This window comes from Prenolepis imparis, unplaced genomic scaffold (assembly GCF_030444845.1).
Source record: "Prenolepis imparis isolate NDT839.2.m4 unplaced genomic scaffold, iyPreImpa1.0 SCAF_2, whole genome shotgun sequence".
Lineage (NCBI taxonomy): Eukaryota > Metazoa > Arthropoda > Insecta > Hymenoptera > Formicidae > Prenolepis > Prenolepis imparis.
In genome coordinates, this window is record NW_028141160.1 from 13,950,204 (window position 1) to 13,970,604 (window position 20,401).

Genomic DNA, 20,401 nt, shown 5'->3' on the forward strand with positions numbered 1-20,401 from the left:
ATCTTCTCTTGTATTATATAAACTCTAATATACACATAGTATTATTATCTACTTTTGTTACGCAATTTAATTGCGTTTCTTGTTCTGTTATTCGGATTATTTACACGAATAAGTTTCATTGGTTGTTTTTGCAGAGTAATATTATTATAATATTATTAAAATGATTTCAGAAAGCTAATTAAAATTGATATATTTTCTATCTAATAAAACTATATATATATTTTAAAATACACATACCGATAACAATCCATATCGAAGTGGAGAGAAAACATAACAGGAAGAAACTTGACGATATCCTGCTTTGACTTCGCATACTATTTTGCACTCTTTGGTATCGTTACCTGTAATCACAAAAAAATAAAAAATGTATAAATATGTTATTACTATAGTATTATATATTAAATATATATTACGTTTTAATTATGTAAGAAAATTGGTCATACACGAAAAATATATATAAATGCGAAAAAAAGGATTAATAGAAATACCTAAAATAAAAAAAGTATATAATTAATTTTGCTTTTTATATTATGAGCAATATATATAGAAATTGATTGAGCAATAAAGCAAGGAAAGAAAAAACGAACAAGGAAAACGAATCCAATCATAAATCTCCAATTAATTTTATAGCAAGAGCACGCTCATTATGCACTCGCCGCTGAAAATTGCGATTAATCGTCCGGCGGACATATCCGTGAAAGGTGCACGCAAAATTACCAGAGAAAGAATTTGCATTCGACGGAGCGTAACTTGCACTTTCCTCGACGTAAACGAGGCGTCGAGAATTACGTCGTCGCGACGCGAATCGAGGAAGTTTGCGAAAATTCGCGTTTTTACAAATCGCGAATTTATTTTCTTTTATTCGTGATTACTTTTTTCAATCGAGAGTAAACGTAAGAGAGAAAGTCGTGCGAGAAAGAATAAGCGACGATTGATTTTTCTTCCGGCAAACATATGTTCGATCGGTGTCACTGTTACAACACTCGAAATTTTTGGGCATCGTTCCGCCTGTTACTGTTACTTCTAACAATAAGTGGGTTAGCAATGGTATGAAGACGTTGCTCGACGCCTTTTGAATGCGTAAAAAATAATGACGATCTTCGCCTAGATTGACAGAACGTGTCGCATCCAAGGACGGATCTCGTTCGATTAACGGAACTCGTTCGATTCTCTGAGCAAGAATTCGCTTATATAGTGTTAGCGGATTCTCTATGCTAGTAACGGAAGTTTCTTCTCGAAACGATTGAGAGATTTCTATCAGTAAAAATCTAAAACACAAATCTTTTGCAGTTATCTCAAGATTTTTTAATTTTGTCATTAAACACGTTGATATATAAATATGTATATATATATTATATTATTAATATAAAAATAGATAAAACTATTTAAATTTAATTACATTTGTTTCTCATTAATTTTTCTTATATTCTGCAATTTAATGATGCGTCCAAATAGGCAGAAAAAGAGGAATATAGGAAAATTAAAACTAGACTGATTTAAATTTTTCTCACAAAGTCTCGATTGATAAATAGCACCGAACAATTTGACAGATGATACATAATTCACCGAGGGATTTATTGAGTAATTTATCATGAACAGGTCACGCGATTTTATGATGAATCACTGATTTTATTATTCAAAATTGAGATCGCATTTTAAGCAGCTGAAATGAAAATGAATAGCAGCCGACTGGGACATTTAGAATAATTTACATGAGATATATATAACACTTGCAGACGATGCACGTTCGTGTCAAGGCTACACGTGTCATTCAAGCGCGAGATGTATCTTGGCTCGGTACCAATCGCGTCTGTACTTCTCTCTATGGCTTGTAATTTATTTTTTTTACAGAGTTACACGTCTTTGCAAAAAGATCTATATAAAGTATAACATATTAATATAATAAAACAAAAAGTTGCAGCTATAATAATGAAAAAAATATTTTAAATATCCTATAATAAAAGAAGTCTATAAATATATTATATAATTAATATATTAATATTGTATATTGTCAATTTTAATATATTAATTAAATATTCTCGTACAATAATTAAATATTGTCTTAATAAAATAACAATAACAAATTTTTGATATAATTTAGAGTGTTACTTCCAGGATGAGAAAGCCAGAAATATAGATCAAAGTTTGCTCTACCTCTTTATAATTTCAATCTTACTCTATAATTTGCTATGTTACTTTGTAGCTTCTCAATTAAGTTTCGCGGAGTCTAGTAATTTTTTACTTCAATCTATTCAATTGACAGTTGCGTTGATTTAGTGGAATCAGTTTTGGCGAAAGTTGCATATGCATCTAACGCGGTGAAGAGCTCGCGTTGTACTTCCGGATATCCCCGCTTTCTGTGTGTCTTATATTAGTTGTTTTCCTATTTTATATCTCTTCCGCCTGACAACCTGCTATCAAAATGAAGATAAAAAGATTGCTGACTCTAACAGCTTGCTCTTAATATTTATACATAATTAAAGATATGACTCGTTTGGTAAAACATTTTATAATGAATTAATCGTTATTTCCAAAATTTCTAAAGCAGATGTTATAAGATTAGATTTATAATATATCGCCAATTTACTTTTTTTATATTAATAAACTTGTGATATTATAAATTTCTTGATAATTTTATCCTATGTCTATTGCAATAATAAAGCATGTTCGATTTTTAATTATTATATTTCTTTTAATCAATAAATTCAAGTATCATCGAAAGAAAGCGATATATGTTAAGTTTTGAAAATTTCTTCTTTCAATTATATTATATCTCAAATTATATTCTCTCTTTAAATTGAAAATTTCCGTAAAGACGGTTCTCAAATTTTTGTCAGTGATAAAATCGCGAGTCGACGTAGTAAATCGAGGTGCGAGCTGGCCGGCCAAGTGGAATACGCGGCTGACCGTTATTTGACCTACCGTGGGGTTCAACGAAAGAAGACTCACTTAAGCTCGTCGTGCACAAACTTACGTAAGTGCATTGGTATAGCAGAACAAGTGTCTAGACTGATGAAAAAAATTTTAACAAAAATTTCTTAGAGTAATATAATCATTTGTACTGAATGTGTCTTATTTATTTGCACGTTTGTATTCTATGCATATGCTTGTACAGCAATTTGCATATGTATATGTGTGTGTTTGTGTATCTGTGCAACGGTGTCTGTACTTCTTGCAACATTGAGACACGTCGATCTGAGGTATTTTTCAAGTCGACACTGACCTGTATATTTTAACATTCGTGTTTTGTAGATTGCGCGACAGCAAAACGGTCTCGCGTTATAGCACGTCATTAATTTAAATCCCCGTCTCATTGCGAGTTAAGCGAAATTCTTCAACGCTAATTGCGCGATGGCAAAACCGGTCTGTCGACTTGGTTGCGATCTGCCGCTTTTCGCATGATTCGCTACAATGAAGGGTACTTTCCCGAGGCGTATAATAACTTTACTACATCGTTCTTGTTAAGGCACATATGAATATAAGAAATCTAATCCCCGAATATGATTCACGTAGAAAGCTATAGACAATTTATTGACTGCCTTTCTCTGAAAATATTCAAAATATCATTTAACATTTACAGCAGCCAAATAAAGAAAAGAAATATCATAAGCGATCAATTGAATTTTTAGAGTTTTAAAATTAGGCATCAATAGGAAGTGAGTAGACTTTATTAAAAACCGGCCCCATATTCGGGCCAAGCAGTTTACATATGTAGATTTTTCTATCTTATATTCGTATAAAACTATTAAAATATATATGTCATCAAAATATATGTCAAAACTTACTCGACGAAATAAAAAGAGTTCTCTAAATAATTAGAAAAATTATTGATATTAATAAAATAATATTGATATAAATATTGATCAGTACATAATCAGTATTAATGATATAAATTATAAATATGTATGAAGAGGCTCTCTTTCTTTAACTAATTTTGAACATTTATTTCTCTTTACAAGATAAGATGAGAAACTGTGCTTATTTAAATAAATATTCGAATATCTTAACTAGTCTCTAGTCTTATCTGTTTACTTCCGGTGATTTGCTTTCGATTTATTACTCGAAAGTATACAGTCTCGAAACAAGCCGGCGATTAGAGTCTTTGATACAAACACGCTTCCTGCATCTTTTCTCTGTGATGCTAATGATCGGCGATAAAGCGACCTTCCTCGCTGCTCAATGCTAACGCCGAATGAAAGTCACTATCGCCAACGAACACGCACGTGAATGTGCAGAGCACTGGATACACGCAGCAAGCGTAATAGCCTCGTAATTTTCTCTCGCGAGAGGCATAAATGGCGTACTCGATCGGACGATTGGAGTTTAGGGAAGGAAGGCGCATTGCCAGTGGCATGAATGGCCGCGTACGGATAATTTACAACGCGTGAAACCACGTCGCTGTGCTACATATGTATGCCGGCGCCGGCTCTCCTCCTCGCTCGATCGGAGGATGAAAGTCGGCGAACATCGAAAGAATTCGTCGGAGCAATGTGTATCCGGACCCGACAGCTGCATGAGGAAATGCATGTATTTGAGGTAAAAGCCATTTAAATCGATATTAGGATTATGAGGTAACTTGAGCTAATCTTTTTAAATCTTATAATTATATATATATACGAATCCGCGTAATAAAGATAAATTTTTGTATATAAATGAACATAAGGCAGCAATAATTAACTTTCAATTTAGAGATCTGAAAGAGAAAAGAGAGAACTAATTTACAATCAATGTGGATATTGTTTAGCAGAAGAGGAATCTTGTGAAAAGAAATTAATACTTTAAAGTTTCAAAGAATTTTTTTGTGCTGCGTGTGCATAGATGCAATTTAGTAAAATTGAGTCGTTAAATTATAAAAGATTCGAATCTTAAGCTCCTATATATAAATCGCTTCAACAAAAGCTATAACAGCTCTCACTTGCATTATTTGCCTCTTCCACTTTACATGAATTTCCAAATATCGGTATGAGATGATGAGATGACCGGTCCAGTCCACTTTCATCATCAAATAGTCGTAATCGGCAAATAATGCGTAAGATTGCACGTCATATGTTTGCTCTTTAAGCTCTTAAAAAAACTTCTCATAGGAAACAGTATTTATGCCGAAATCAAGATATCTCGGTAATTATGTGAGTGATCCACTTTTTCGAGTTTCCTCCTTCTTTTCGTTTACTTTTTCACTTTCCGAATCATCGACAAAGTGATTAGGAATCCACTTTCGTCATTGATAATTAAGGTCGTTGCTGACATAATTTCCGTCTTTTTTTAACCATAATCTCCCGAAGGATATTCAGGAAGTATTGCGATCGATTTTCATTGCTGTTATAATCGCCTTTTTAGTTTTGTTTAGTTTTGAAATTCAAACATATTAGTGATGATCGATCCATTTTTATTGCTAATAATAATGGGAATTATTGGAGAATGCATGTAAATTGTAAAATTGTTCTATTTTAAAAATATTTTTCTCTGTTCTTTGATATTGACAATTTATGACAATAATTCTCTGACTTATTTCTATGTCAATCATTTTTTTATTTTTATGTTTACGATACATTGTAATAAAAAATCCTTGTCGCATAAACTATCACTTTATGCGACAAATATTTTTTATTATAATCGTGTTATTATAAACCTTGAACGCACTATTAAATGTTATTTATGAGCATTAATTAATTTTGTTATGCAACTGAAACGATTAGGAGTAACGATAATTTATCAAGAATTTATCAAGAACTAAGATTCATTCAAGTCATTACATACAAAATAGTCGGAAAATTTCTATCTAATGAAAAAATACATATACGTAAAAGAGACCTTAATTATGCAAATTCAAAGTTAGAGCTGACTAAGAGCAGGAATTTAAAAATTGGGTCAATTTTAATTATTCTTATTTAATTACTATTCCTCTCGCAATATGTACGATAGATAATTTTTCGACGAATGATCTTCGTCGTTTCCAAAAGTAAAGATTATAATACAATTATAAAGACTCGCTTGGATGTAATCAAATCAAGATAAAAAGGACAGATAAAAAATAAAAATAAAAAAATGACAACAAGAGCTAAGAGCCAAGCATTCTTATCGCCATTTTTTATCTCGATTTTGCAAAAGATTATATTTTATTATTTTCGTAAATAGAGAATGATAAAATCAATAAATAATACAACGCTTTAGGCCCTGCGCACAATACAGAAAATATTAGGAACAAATATTAAATATTAAAAATAAGAATTATTTTAAAATAATAAAATCAAAAAGATCCTAATATAAAAATACAAATTCGGATATAAAAAATTAATAAGGGTTAATAAGCTAATAAGAGCCCTTTATACTTGAATTTGTATTTGTATATCAGAGTTTTTTTGATTTTATTCTTTTAAAATAATTCTTTTATTCCTAATATTTAATATTTATTCTCCTAATATTTTTTCTATTGTGCGCAGAGCCTTATTTGACATCTCAGTCTTCTGGGTAATTAATTAAATAATTTTACTAATGTTTACTTTCATCTTTACTTGTGCGCTCGATGTAACAGATATAGAAATCGCACGCAATATAGAAATGTATCTTTTCTGTTTGGGAAAATGCAAACAATTCAATGAGATGCATCACGCGATGAAGCGAACGCAAAACGGATACATCTATGGATTTCACTGATTTATTTAAGAAAGCGGTCTACATTTTACAGAAACGATTGAATATACATATGTGAGACTTGAAAATCGACTGACATTTGCGTCAAACAAGATCGTTCCCTAATTTAAACTATGCGAATCAATTGGATAGAATTTTCTCTTAGGTGAAATTTTTTTGACCAAATTTACGAGGATCATGGAGCATTAAAAAGTCTTTGAAGGTTGAAGAAATTTCTATACCGAACTCGAAGAAAAGAGGAGAAACGACGAGGCTTTAGAAAGAATGGTACAGAGAAGAGCGCGAATGGAGATATTGAGAGTCTGTCGGTGCGCGAGAAATTATGCTCCCGGCTAGAAAACGCGCATGTAGAGATGTTTAATAATATATTGCATATGCATCGCGTGCGGATTGATTATCGCTGTCAGCTGTTGTCGCGGTAATTAAAGTGCGCGTCTTGCTGAATTTTAATTAACGACAGATAATGTAGCGTTTCTTAACCGAGTGACTTCACTCTGACAAATGGCCATTCAGTATTTCTTTTAATGTAGATTATGATTGATTACGATATTCGTGACAAAAGCAAAATAATTATATACAAAAAAGTGTTATAAATATTATATATATCACATTAGAAATATATAATATATAATAATAATTAAAGAAATATGTAATAATAACTTTTATATTTCTTTGATATGGTTATATGATATTATTTTTTAATTTTTAATTTATTATGAGTCCAAATTTTTTTAAAGCAAACTTTGTTTGTAATTAATGGAAAGATAAGATTTTGATAGGGATTGCACATCTTTCAAATAAATTTATTGAAAATTTTATGGGTTGGTGTGATTGTTGCAGAAAACGTATAGTTATATATGCAACATATTAATTTTTGCAATATTGATAGTTGCAACTCATGCGAGTCGAACAAAACCCGAAATTCTCATTTAACAAGGCCATTGCACAGTTTGGCGTTGTAATATCGAGGAAACAAAGTTACTGCTTCTGAGAAAAGCTGTACCAAGAAGTAGATGCGGTATGTATTTGGTTGGACAGATAAAGATGTGCGCTGACATTATACATTTCTCTTTCTCCTTCTCATCGAACTTTCCCTTAATTTGAAAACATCCGCGTAACGTTGCTCACGGTGTCTGAATAGGTAATTGTTGAATCATCGTGAACCCACGATTTCTCGTGTGATGAAAAATCATGTTTCTGTAGTCTAACTAAAAGACTTTACTTTTTTAATACAAATAAAGTATTTATATAATTTTCTAATAAATATGTTTGAAATACATATAATGTCTATCAAAATTTTTCAATTAATTACAAAGTTTGCTTTGAAAAAATTGAATTAAAAAATTCACAAGTTATTTAAAAAAATATATATAAAAAGACAAATAATATTATTTGATCACGCTAAAGAACATCAAAATTATATTTTTATTTTTTTAGCAACATTTCAACATATTTAATTACGTAGGCCATAAGAACTAATCTAACTAAAGTAAATATATCATATATTTTAATTTCTTAAATATTTTTTTCAATGTATAAAGTTTTGTATTTTCAATTTGTACAATTTACCCTCAATATAATTATATTATTATAATAGCAAGTAAAATTATTACGTAAAATTTATTTTATGTGATAATTTTATTATCACATAAATTCATCATTTTAACTACCCTAAATATTTAATCTTCATTTTATAAATTTAATCACAGAGAAAATATTATACCACACAATATATACCTATGTATATATATGTTCATAAAGGGGGGATCTTACTCTTTCACATAAAATCCTTTGTCAACTTATTTATGTCATGAGTCAGATTTGCATTTGTACGATTTCCTGTTAAAGATACATTAAAGGTAAATTCAATCGCAAAGGTAACGAAATATTTCTTTGATGACTACAAAAAGATGCAGCTGTTGCAACGAATATATCTCGCCATTAACCTTGATCATTCTATTTCTTTGTTAGTAAATATTCTGCTCGTTTAAACACATTACAATATCAGTTACAACATGATTTACTTCGCTTTATAATGTCAAAATTTATTTAGATAATAGGTTTATTATAAACAAATTAGATTTTTTTATATATATATTTCTCTGCAGAAAAAATGTATTAAAACAAAACTTTTAATGATCGTCTATCCCACATCACTTTTTATAATCCGCGTTTTTTATCTAGGAAGTGTAATTATATTGATGATTATTGCTTAGCTTGAGAACCAAGTGTTTCATCTTGAAATTTTGCAACATGATGCGATAATGAGCGGTGTGATTTCCGGTCACAGATGTACGTTAAACATTCGTTCAACTCATTATTGATTTTAAAGTAAAAATGAAATTGTATGTCTCAGATTATAACAGATCATTTTTTCGAAAAATGATGAAATAAAAAATTGTGATTTTCCTCAAATACCATGAGCAACAAGTAACTGCATAGGTGTCAAGGTTCGCCTTATCCTTCAAGAAAATGAGCGCTTTGCATCTTAACGTGCACGCGAAGAGGACAAGTGACCTAAAAATTAACGTAAACAGATATAAATTTGGGACCTCTTTTTTTCGTTACGCGACATCGAGCAAACTCGATTCATCGACGGTTCGTTTATAACTACGTTTTGTGACCAATAGCCGATCGTTTCTCGTGTCAGCACAGCGGCGCCTATAACCTACTTAAGCACCTCGCTCTCTCTTAACGTGACGTCACTGAGTGCCATCGCCATCAGTAACTTAAATGAGACCCTCAGAATCATTTTTAGGTATGTATCCAGAATCTCTCTTTACTCCCAACAAATATCTTATATATTAAATTTAGACCAAATATCTAGATACGCAATATAAATTTATTTATTGACGAGTATTTATTTATTGAATTTATTGAATTATTTTAATTAACTTAATTTTTGTTAAATAATTTAAAATATTTCGTTACATTTAATATTCAATGGCATATAACGCAATGCATACAAAGTTTCTGAAATCTCAAAAAAGTCAATCTTCTGATGTATAGACTTTATTTTATTCGTATCTGAATGTATCGACTTTATTTACTGTGTATTTTATTTACTCCGGTTAGCGTGTTTCAGCTCCATTTTATTCCGTTAATATTTTAATATAAATAATGGATTTCTGACACATATATGCGATCTATTATACGCAATGCTTGCAGATAGTGTCATCGAAAGTCTTTAATATAAATTAATTTTATCAGTCATTACGTAGATATTCGCGTAGTCAAATGTTATTTTTACAGTAATCACATGTTTTTTTATAGTGATTGTAGAAGAAAAATTATCTCACAAATATGTAACTGTTCTTGCGTAAATATTTTAATAATGTACGTGACGCAAACAGTCAAATCACTTAATGTCGTAATTGAATACATGAAATCTGGTAAGCACAGAATGTTATCACTGCTGTTCATTATGATCGATTACAAAACAATTGGAAAAAAATGTATAGATGCTGCATTCATTTACTGCGCATTTAAGCATTAATCTAGATAATAATAAAGCAATGCATGTGTACGTGCGATGAGACTGTGTCATATCACTGCAGGTGTACATTGCTTGATGTTCCGTTATCAAAGTGAAATTACCACCTGGTTGCTGCTTAAACGTGCTCAAATCAATGCTTGTGGCCAGTTTATAACTCGAAGACTACACTTAAACCTTCACTGTTTGAATTAATCAACGGAAAATTGATTCTTTCGTGTATTTCTATATATAGTGTCATCTTGAGAATTTAAACGTAATTTTTTTGATAATTTTTTTCTTTATATTAAAATTGGATGTATTCGCTTTCTGATTGTTTAAATCAAAAAGCGAAATTGCTAAATTAAATTTCATTATTAAAAAAAAATTTATAATATTAAATATTAGTATACAGAGAGTTATTAATATCTATATTTATTTTTCACATATAAATTCATAAAACTTTAATGATTATGCGTATATATGATTTGACTAATCAAATAGTAGAATAAAAAATATTTATAAAATTAATATTGTATTATAAATGTTAAAGACTGATCTTGTGAATATCATGTATTGCAAAAATTTGCAAAATAAAAGAAAAATTTATAGATATTCTGCAGTGTGATATATACGTATGAAAATATACAAGAATGCGTTTCTATCGGAGAAAGAAAATTATAAAAGCACTTATTCTACAGGCATCGCGTACGTAATTCAATCAGATAGGAAGAGCTTCCTGATTCTTGAATTTCTCTGTTTCGAATTCCAGACCATGTAGCACATACGCACACAATCTACTACATATAAATATATTTAAATTACTTATTTTATCATATTTTGCAAGGCTGCAAGTATAATATTATTTGGTGACTTGAAATAAATATGAAACGATGTTTTTATCATGTACGTTAAAATTTTTAAATTTAAATACAGAACGAATTATTTATTATAATATGTGTATCGCAAGAATATAGAATTTGTTTTTCATACTTTTATTTTTATACTTTTTCGAATTAAACATTTTTGATTTGGTATCTTGATAGAATTTTTTTATGTATTATTACACAAAGTCAAAAATTACCCAATAAAATTATTTGCAAAGATGAATTATTATTTTTTTTAAACGACGAAGGATGGTTAATTTTTTCTTTATATATATGTATATGTATATATATATGTATATGCTTTTCTTTTTTTTAACTTTTACATATTTTTCTAAATTGGAAGAAGTTGGAGCATAAGGATGCATGAAAGAAATGATTCCCACGTGCATAACATGTATATCAATCCGCATATTCACACGCGTCCGAGACAAAGCTGCGTGTAATACAGATACTCAATGCATTGTGCGGTATAGATAGTATGTGCAAATGTGAGCTTGCTATTATGTAATATTAGTTATTATATAATATTATGTAAAGCGTATGTATATTGTATGTTATTGTTTGTGAGGTCTCTATATTTATTTTCGTAAATTATTCTTTTAACAATATATATTATGATCAGAATTTATCAATTAAATATAACTAATTAATTTTTGTTTTTTTGAAATTTTTTTACTTGTTGAATAAAATTGATTTATATATTTCAAATTTTACTTCGATTATTAGCTGCTAAAAAATTTTAATCTATTTCAATTATGTGTGTGTGTACACAATTTGGGATTTCAGAAAGAAAATTATAATTATAATGTAATTAGATAAAGTTAATCTGCTCTGCTTCTAAACATCTAAAATAAAATCATACTTAAAAAGAAGCAGTTAACAACTAATGAAAGAACAATTACGCATTATGATAAGTGATCATTGTATGTGATATGGTATCATAAAGAAAATAGAGCTGCAGTATTGTGTTTCATTAAACATCTTATCAGTGAATTATTATCCTTATTATCGTTCATATATCAATAACCCTGCATATAATAGAATCATGTTATACATTTTACGATTAATAAAGATTCCATTCTTGTTATTATACAGGCACTGATACTCTCGTGAACAACATCTGTACAATAGCCTTTGTGTTAATATCATCAAAATAACATCCATATTTTAATCAAAATTTTAGTTAGAAATTTTATTTACATTATTCGTAGAGATTATTTCCCTTTGAAGATTTTATTACTTTTTTATCATTTGCAACATTATAAATAACTTAAAATAAAAATAATATTAAATTGATATCGTGGTGAATATTGTACAAATATACCGTTTATCAAAGTCACGGTTCCGATACGGACTGAGAATGCAATTGGGTGCGTACGCATCCGTGATATCTTTTCGCTAATTAATTCTACAAAGAACACGCAAAGAGCAACGGAAAAAAAAGAAGAAGGTGGAACACAAAGTGTGTTGTTCGTGTTTGTTTCAAACCTTCATTTTTAATCTAAATTATTAAATTTTATTCTTGTTCTAATTTTATTGTTATTGTTTAATAAATTATGGATGTTGTTATATTGAAACCAATATTCTTATTATAATCAGTTCGGAATTAAGTACTTTCAAACATGTGACAAAGCACCCGCCTTTTATCTATCTCATGGGACGACTTGAAGCATGATTAACTCTGATTAACTCTGCTTTGATCTAATGAAACTTTTTGTTTGTCTGTTGGAGTTTAATAGGTATAATCTTGAGATATATACAGGGTGTATCAGACCACCCGTCCACTCCTTTTATTTTGGAAATGGTTCAAAATTATGAAAAATCGCGAAATACGTGTTTGATTATTTCGAGGGACTACTCCTATAAGGAGGTTTCGATAGTTTCCCCTTTGTTCCCCTAAGAAGGTATCCCAAGGGGACCCCAACTCAAAAATTTTAAATGGAATCATCCATATTGTAGTATATCGTTTGAAAGAGCATAAATAAAGAAAATTTTTGGCGCAAACCGGAGGTTGATACGTTGACTTGTTCAGAAGTTATTTAGGATCAAAGTTTAACAAAGCCAATTAAAAAAAATCATTACTACCATTTGAAAAATTCTAAAAAAATGTTTGAGGTGTAAAAGTGTTTGTCTTTTTAAGTCCTTTCCATAAAAAATTCAGATTTGATCTTGAAGTTTTTTTTTTCAATTTAAGAAAGAAATTCAAACAAGACGTGAATTTAATAAGTTGCTTGAATTTATTTTTTGAACTGAAAATAACATCAAGGTCAAATCTGAATTTTTTATGGAAAGAACTTAAAAGATGAACACTTTCACACCTCAAACGTTTTTTTTTTAGAATTTTCTAAATGGTAGTTATGATTTTTTGAAATTGGCCTTTTTCGAACTTTGATTCTAAATAACTTCTGAACGGGTCAACGTATCAACCCCCGGTTTGCGCCAAAAATTTTCTTTTTTTATGCCCTTTTGAACGATATACTACAATATGGGTGGTTCCATTAAAAATTTTTAAGTTGGGATTTTCCTGGGGCATTCTCTTGGGGGGAGAACCATCGAAACCCCTTTAAAAGACTAGTCTCTCGAAATAATCAAACATGTATTACGTGGTTTTTCATAATTTTGAGCCGTTTCCAAAATAAAAGGGATGGACGGGTGGTCTGATACACCCTGTATATACTAAAGTCTATCTCTCTCACATGTATTTTAATATAGATTTATTATAGCGTATATAAAATTAAAGTGTGTGTAGAATGTAATTAAGAAAAATAAACTAATTCTTACGTAAAAAATGGATATATTTGTGATAATGCAGAGTTATAAAAGTCATACGATTTCTTTATATCGCAAAGATAAGGTACTTACGAATTTTGAAGTATGGCAAATACGCGCCGGAACATGAAGAACGAATGACAATAAAATCGCGAAAACAAGACGCATTCACCAAGACGCGACCGGCTGATAGTTGGTCGAATCAATCCCGCGACATCACGGAATCCGTCTAATCCGTTTCGCGTTGTCACGTTTTCTGGATCATAGACGTGATGAGACGAAAGTCACGCAACGCGTACACACGCATGCGAGCTCAGCCTCTTGTTTGTGTATCCCACATCAAACCACCTATACCTCTCGCGCCGAACGTACAGCGTGAACTGAGCGCTGTTACGCTGCGCGCTCGCTTTTGCGCGACTTCCGTCACCCACGCACGCATGCTCAGTAATTCGTCGACGCATGCCGGCTAGCCAATCGACGACTTGCGCGGTATGATTTTAAAGACGAAATCCCACGTGCGTTTCCTTAAAAGATTAATTCGCGGTTGTCATTGCAGCAATTGACAAAATAAGCGGTGCGAATTAATACGGTGTCTTTTTTAAGCAGATTTAATTATCCCGGAAGGAAATCTTGGTAATTTACTATTTTGCGTAACTTTGAACATAAGTTTGATCGTCTTAAAGAGCGATAATTTTGTAGCAAGAAAAATTAAATAATTCAAAAGGATCTGTGTATTAAAAAAGTTATTGATAAAAGATGGTAAATCCATTATTATATTTATAACATAGATAAGTTTGTATTATTTCGTCTTTGTATGTGCTCCGAATTAAAATTTTAATGTGAATGTAAATATTTACATAATTACATTACAATAAAATCGCGTTCGACTTACATTCACTCTTTAAAAAAAGAATATCATATATTAAAAATATTTGGTATACTGTATTAATTATTTTTTTAACTTTAAATATTATTATATTCAATTAAACTTATCAAATGTTGCACTTACATACACACATTATAAAATTATAATATAGAATTATAATATAAAATATTTACACACAAAAACAATTGTTTTTCTGTAAAAGTTGATGAGTTTAAAATTATTTTTATAACTGTGCTTAATTGGTTATTGTGTATGATTTATGAATTATAATGAAGACCTTTTAGTCACGCGAAAAATGACGGTTTCAAATTAATGTATTAGTTGCAGTACTGTAATTATTGAGAAAATCATTGTACATAATTGCATCTCGTGCCTACGTAAGATTAATGCAATCCCGGATATTGAGGTTGACAATGTAAGATTCGATAGACCGTAAATACACTGGAAGATTTCTAAGAAAAAAAGTTAAGTTTAGAAAAAGCCATGAAAACTCGAGTTTCTGTTGTCGAAATTTATTTTTAATAGTAAATCTTTATTATTCTTATATGATATTATTTCAAAATTATAATTGCCTCAGTGTGATTATCATTAAATCATTAGATCAAACTTTTCATTATTTTTCATAATAATAGTTTTTCCTATTATTATTTAATGATATATATTATTTAATAATATTAATATACATATATGTAATATCATACGTTTACATAATTTTATGTAATTTATGAACAATTATTAATGTCTTCATTTTTAAGAACCATTTAAGAAAATACTATAGTTTTATTTTTTCTTTGTTTTAATTAAGAATTGTTTAAAAGTTAACAATTAGATAATGTCTCCTGAGTCTATGCAACCCAATCTTGTTTCGTGTATTAACGAATCAGGCAAATGTGTAACCGTACAAAGGGAGAAGAAGAATTCCATTATTTTTTATTATGATAATAATAAATTATCTATTATTAAATGTGACAATTGACTGTACAGTATTTTAAGGTTTTTAGCAAATGTTTAAATATATAAAAGAAAATATTGTGTATTTTTTTATTGTAATACCACACGGCAAAACAATACTGTTTATAGATAATTTAGGTATCTATTTTATCATTAAATTGAGAAATGATTATAAGTATATAGTTGTTTTGATCATCAAAGGCGCTGCAGAATAATCTATAGAGATAATTCATAAAAACTTTGTAAAAACTGTATTGTAATGTATGTACAATACATTTATGTGTGTACATTGAAATTATATGTGTGTATGTTGTTTTAAATTATATAAGATAAGATTAATTAAAAAAGAAATATATAGTTTAATGAAAAGATGCTAATTGCATGTAACAGCAATCAATATCAAAATTTAATTTATAACTTTCATTTTTACTTATTAATTGTTACGCGAAACGAAAGAATAGAAATTCTTGTGAAAGAGAGTTCTTCTGAAAGAATTGGAAACAGGATTAAAATTGCATAGTGACATTTGAATAAACGTGACTAGTCTTGTGAACGTGACTAAAATGATACCCAAATGCTAATATCATCATTTAGTTAGTAACCAAAGAATAGATACTTTACCATTTACAATAATATAATGCAGTGTTGTATTACTTTTTAGGATTAATCAAAAATATATTTATTAGCAATATAAAATAAACAATTATTAAGCTCTTTTTCTATTCACATCATGCTAAATAAAAAATCTATATAGACTCGCTTCTATTATATATACAATATATATACATATATGTATACACACACACACACACACACACACACACACATGTATAAGAAAAAATATCGATACACGTCAAATATAGCAGAAGCATGTATTATATTTAATAAATATTTAATATTAAATATTTATTAAATACATTTATCATTATGATGATTATAAATTGCATAATTTATCATATAATAAGCATATAGAACTTATATAGAGATAAATTCTATATGCTTATTATATGATAAATTATACAATTTATAATCATCATAATGATATAAAGTACTAGTATGTTTTAAAGTAATAGTATATTATGATTCAATATACGATGGCATGTAATTTAATAGGTCACACATTAAATAACCGTGTTATTTAATAATATCGTTTTAAGTCAGACATGCTAGAAATACACAAATGAGAATAATACATTCAAGGAATTAGCTTGACACAGTTGAAATATTAGGTAGCTATTAAAATTCTGCATATATTGAATTAAATAAATTTGTATCTCGAAAATTTGTAAATCCAAAGTTCAATATTAGATGAAAATCTTAAAAGTACGGAGCCAAAAATTATTGTAACTAGTTATACTTTTAGTGGAGTTTGATGTTTACGATTTCCTACTGTAATTATTTGTTTGGCGCAAAAAGTTAATTATTTTTTTACGAGAAGTAATAAATACAAGTGGGAACAAATGGCAACAGCCATAAATTACGAATGCATCTTTGTTAATCACGTCAAAGGTGAAAAATTATGGGTTACGCGCTTATTAAATGCACGGCTCGATCGTTTAACAGCTGTCACGTCTCGTACATGGAGTCGTGAGGTCTGTAGATTTTATGTCTTATATAATTGCTGGTTCAAATGCCTCATGCCATATCACGCGATCCTATGTTAAAATGTTTGTTGACTTTCGATGATGCTCCGAAGTTAACTCGGTGAAGTTCTTTCAACGAGTTCTTTTTCGTTTGGCCGGTAATTATTTCATTCGCTGTTCTCATTTAGGATCGACCGGGACCGACTATATTATGTAAATAATAACGGGAGTATCTTTTCGCACGTCCTGTTTATCCAAATGCTATTTATCCTTACTTATCCAAATTAAATGATTAGAGACTTAATAATGCATAATGACATGTCTAGTCTTGATATTCTTATGAAATAATCAGATTTATTGAAAGCTTGTTTGCACGGAAAGTGTTGCATATATTTTTAAAAAAAGTATGTGTATTAAATGTATATTAAATTCTAAGAAATATTAATTTAATTTTTTAATTACAAATAGCAATAGTATAAATTATTTTGTATATATAACAAAGTCAATATATAAAATTGTCATTGAGCATATGTAACGCAAAATGCGCAATTGATAATGTCCTATCTTAAATCAATTATGTGCATCACTACTTTATTTAATTATTCAAAATTTCCTGGCATAGTTACACATGATGATGTACATGTTGTCAGGGTGTGCAGAATTATAAGCGTGCGAACAAATTATATGCTAAATTATGACGCGATCAAAATCGTTATTATTATTCTATAAAAACATTCCATGATGAGAACATGGCGCACCTTAAAAAATCTATTATTGCATATCCGATGTTTTATTCGTTAAGGACAGTTGCTAGTCAAGACTATACTCCGTATAAGATACTCTTTCATGATTAAAGAGATTGCTATGATGATTTGTTACGCATAATAATTAAATGAGTATTATAAACTTTTTTAAATGTGACAACACACACACAATTATAAAATAAAAGCCTGTACAATACAATAAAAATACGAGAACAGGCTTTTATTTTATAATTGATAATTGTATATATAAAGTACAGAATACAATATTAAAAATATTTTTTAGATAAATATATCGCAAAATACGTTTACTTTTTTTAGATTGGTATTATATATAATTAAAAAAATATTAGAATAATTAATTAAAAATGTTATAGTAAATAATTGAACTAATATACTTAGAGTTTATATCACAATTTAGAATCGTTTAAATACAATTTAGAATAGTTTAAAACTAAAAATCATAGGCTACACTCTCTATACACTCATAAAAATGATTTTGCAACTATAGCAAAAATTTTTTAGGTGCGAAAAATTAACTGAAGTAGATAAACAATTAGCAAATATTGTAATATCGTATATATTTTGCACGTAATCAATCTAAATGACAGAGACAGAACTAAAAAATTCTATCTGTGACAAAGGATAATTCTATTTGTGACAAACGATATTCTATCATACAAAAAATAGCGATAATTTTTGTTGCGACATCTAGACATTTTTTTGCGTGTATAATAATATCAGTTAGTTTCGAGTCTATATAATTAAAGATCATTTCGTTTCATCTGATGATATTTGCGAATTCCATTTTATTATGACCTCGAAGAAACTAGTCACAAGGATAGCAAGGTTGATAAGATTAGCATGTGTTAATAAAAAATTCCGGAAGATTTGATGGCTAACCAGCCAGTTTCTTCACAAAGTCTTTGCACGAAGTGATAGATTGAAATATCTACTGCGTTATAAAGTCAGTCATTCATAAATTTTTGAAGATAGGATAGTTGCTATTGAATACTTTGAAGGAACGATTATATCATCTTTTTATAGATGTTCGCCTTGCCAATTTCGTTATAATAATTGTATGTCATAGTCACGTTAATTGCTGATTTTTATTCGCTTTTTCAACCGTGTATATATTTTTTGTAATTAAATTTGTAGAAAAATGTTTTATTTAAATTTATTTAAATATTCAAGGTTCTTATAGAAAAGTTAATTAATGTACACAAATAAACTCCGTAAAGCTTTTAGTCATAATTAATGTAATATAAATTTTAGTAATAGTGCTGTAATTAACATAGTAAAAATTTTGAATAATTAAATTATATATTTTAATTAGCAAAAGAAAAAAAGAAAAATGTACAAAAATATAGTAATTATATTAGTAAATTTCCATTACAGTGTATGTTACTAACGTTTTAGAATAATTCACCGCCATATTCAGCACGGACATTGATTGGCACCATTTTATTTTATCAAAGTGAGCTGTGAGCATATTATATGGTAGCTTCAAAATAGAGATTAATTCAAGGAATTCTGATATTATAGTCTGTCATCATAGGTAATTAAGCTGTCATAGCGGCATTTATAGTAGATATGTATACTTGTTCACAATGCGTTGTCTAATTCAAAGAAAGAATTGATTATATATTTTTTTCTCACAGTGTCGAATATAAATGGGTATATGATTGTCTTGAAAATTTATGAATAAAAACTCGTAAAAACAATTTAAAGTAATATTAATTCGTTATCAAAAAATTTTCAAGAAGATATGTAATTTAATATAATAAATAATATAAAATATAATTTAAAAAAAATTTTTTTTTAAATTAAATTGATCCAAAACATATCGATAATCATGATGTATGGCAATGATGTCAGATAATAAATTTAAACGCACTCATTCACAAACATCGGAATAGAATCTAAGTTTCATTCAGAAAATTCTGACGTAAGAATAGCCGAGAATAGGTTTCATTCAGAAACAATTTGCTTGATGTAATGGCCACCGATAAAGACGTAACGAGCGCGTAATATTGCCGAAGAAAGAACAAAGACTTCAACTGTATTTTATCTTCGTTTTTACTTCGGCGTTCTGTGGTCCGTTCCTCTAGCGCACGTTCGCGGACAAGCCGTTGCAATCGCTTTGATTGTTCCTGACTGTGCTGTGAGAAATTCGTCTCCTCTTTTCGTGTTAGAAAAAGAAAGACCGCTGGCCTTCTGTGCTTAGACACAAGGCATTCATTCTTAGGCAAGGTCGATGTTGCAATGCCGGCACCTTGGCTCTTTCTCCCGTACGAATTATCGACTAGTGAGGGATTTCCAAATAAACGGAGTTCCGCTTTTAAAATTAGAAAAAAAACCTTTTTAAAAATGTATGCCATATAAATATATTCTACATCTATCATTCATCAGAAACGATTTTCAATAAAATGTTAATAAAA

The 20,401-nt window shown here is 29.2% G+C and overlaps 1 protein-coding gene across 4 annotated transcripts in view; it reads right to left on the bottom strand.

The window, feature by feature from the left end:
- LOC145947589 (sphingomyelin phosphodiesterase) overlaps window positions 1-14,145 on the bottom strand; it is a 28,438-nt gene extending 14,293 nt beyond the window's left edge. For all 4 annotated transcript variants that reach the window (XR_014427196.1, XR_014427199.1, XR_014427198.1 and 1 more), the window contains exons 1-2: window positions 13,873-14,145; window positions 238-341 (exon numbers count right to left, since the gene is read on the bottom strand). Coding sequence is in view for 1 of the 4 variants with exons in the window: in XM_083057394.1 (XP_082913520.1) it covers window positions 238-313 (76 nt within the window). In the remaining 3 variants the exon portion in view is untranslated. The remainder of the gene's footprint in view (window positions 1-237; window positions 342-13,872) is intronic.
- Between the last annotated feature and the right edge of the window lie 6,256 nt (window positions 14,146-20,401).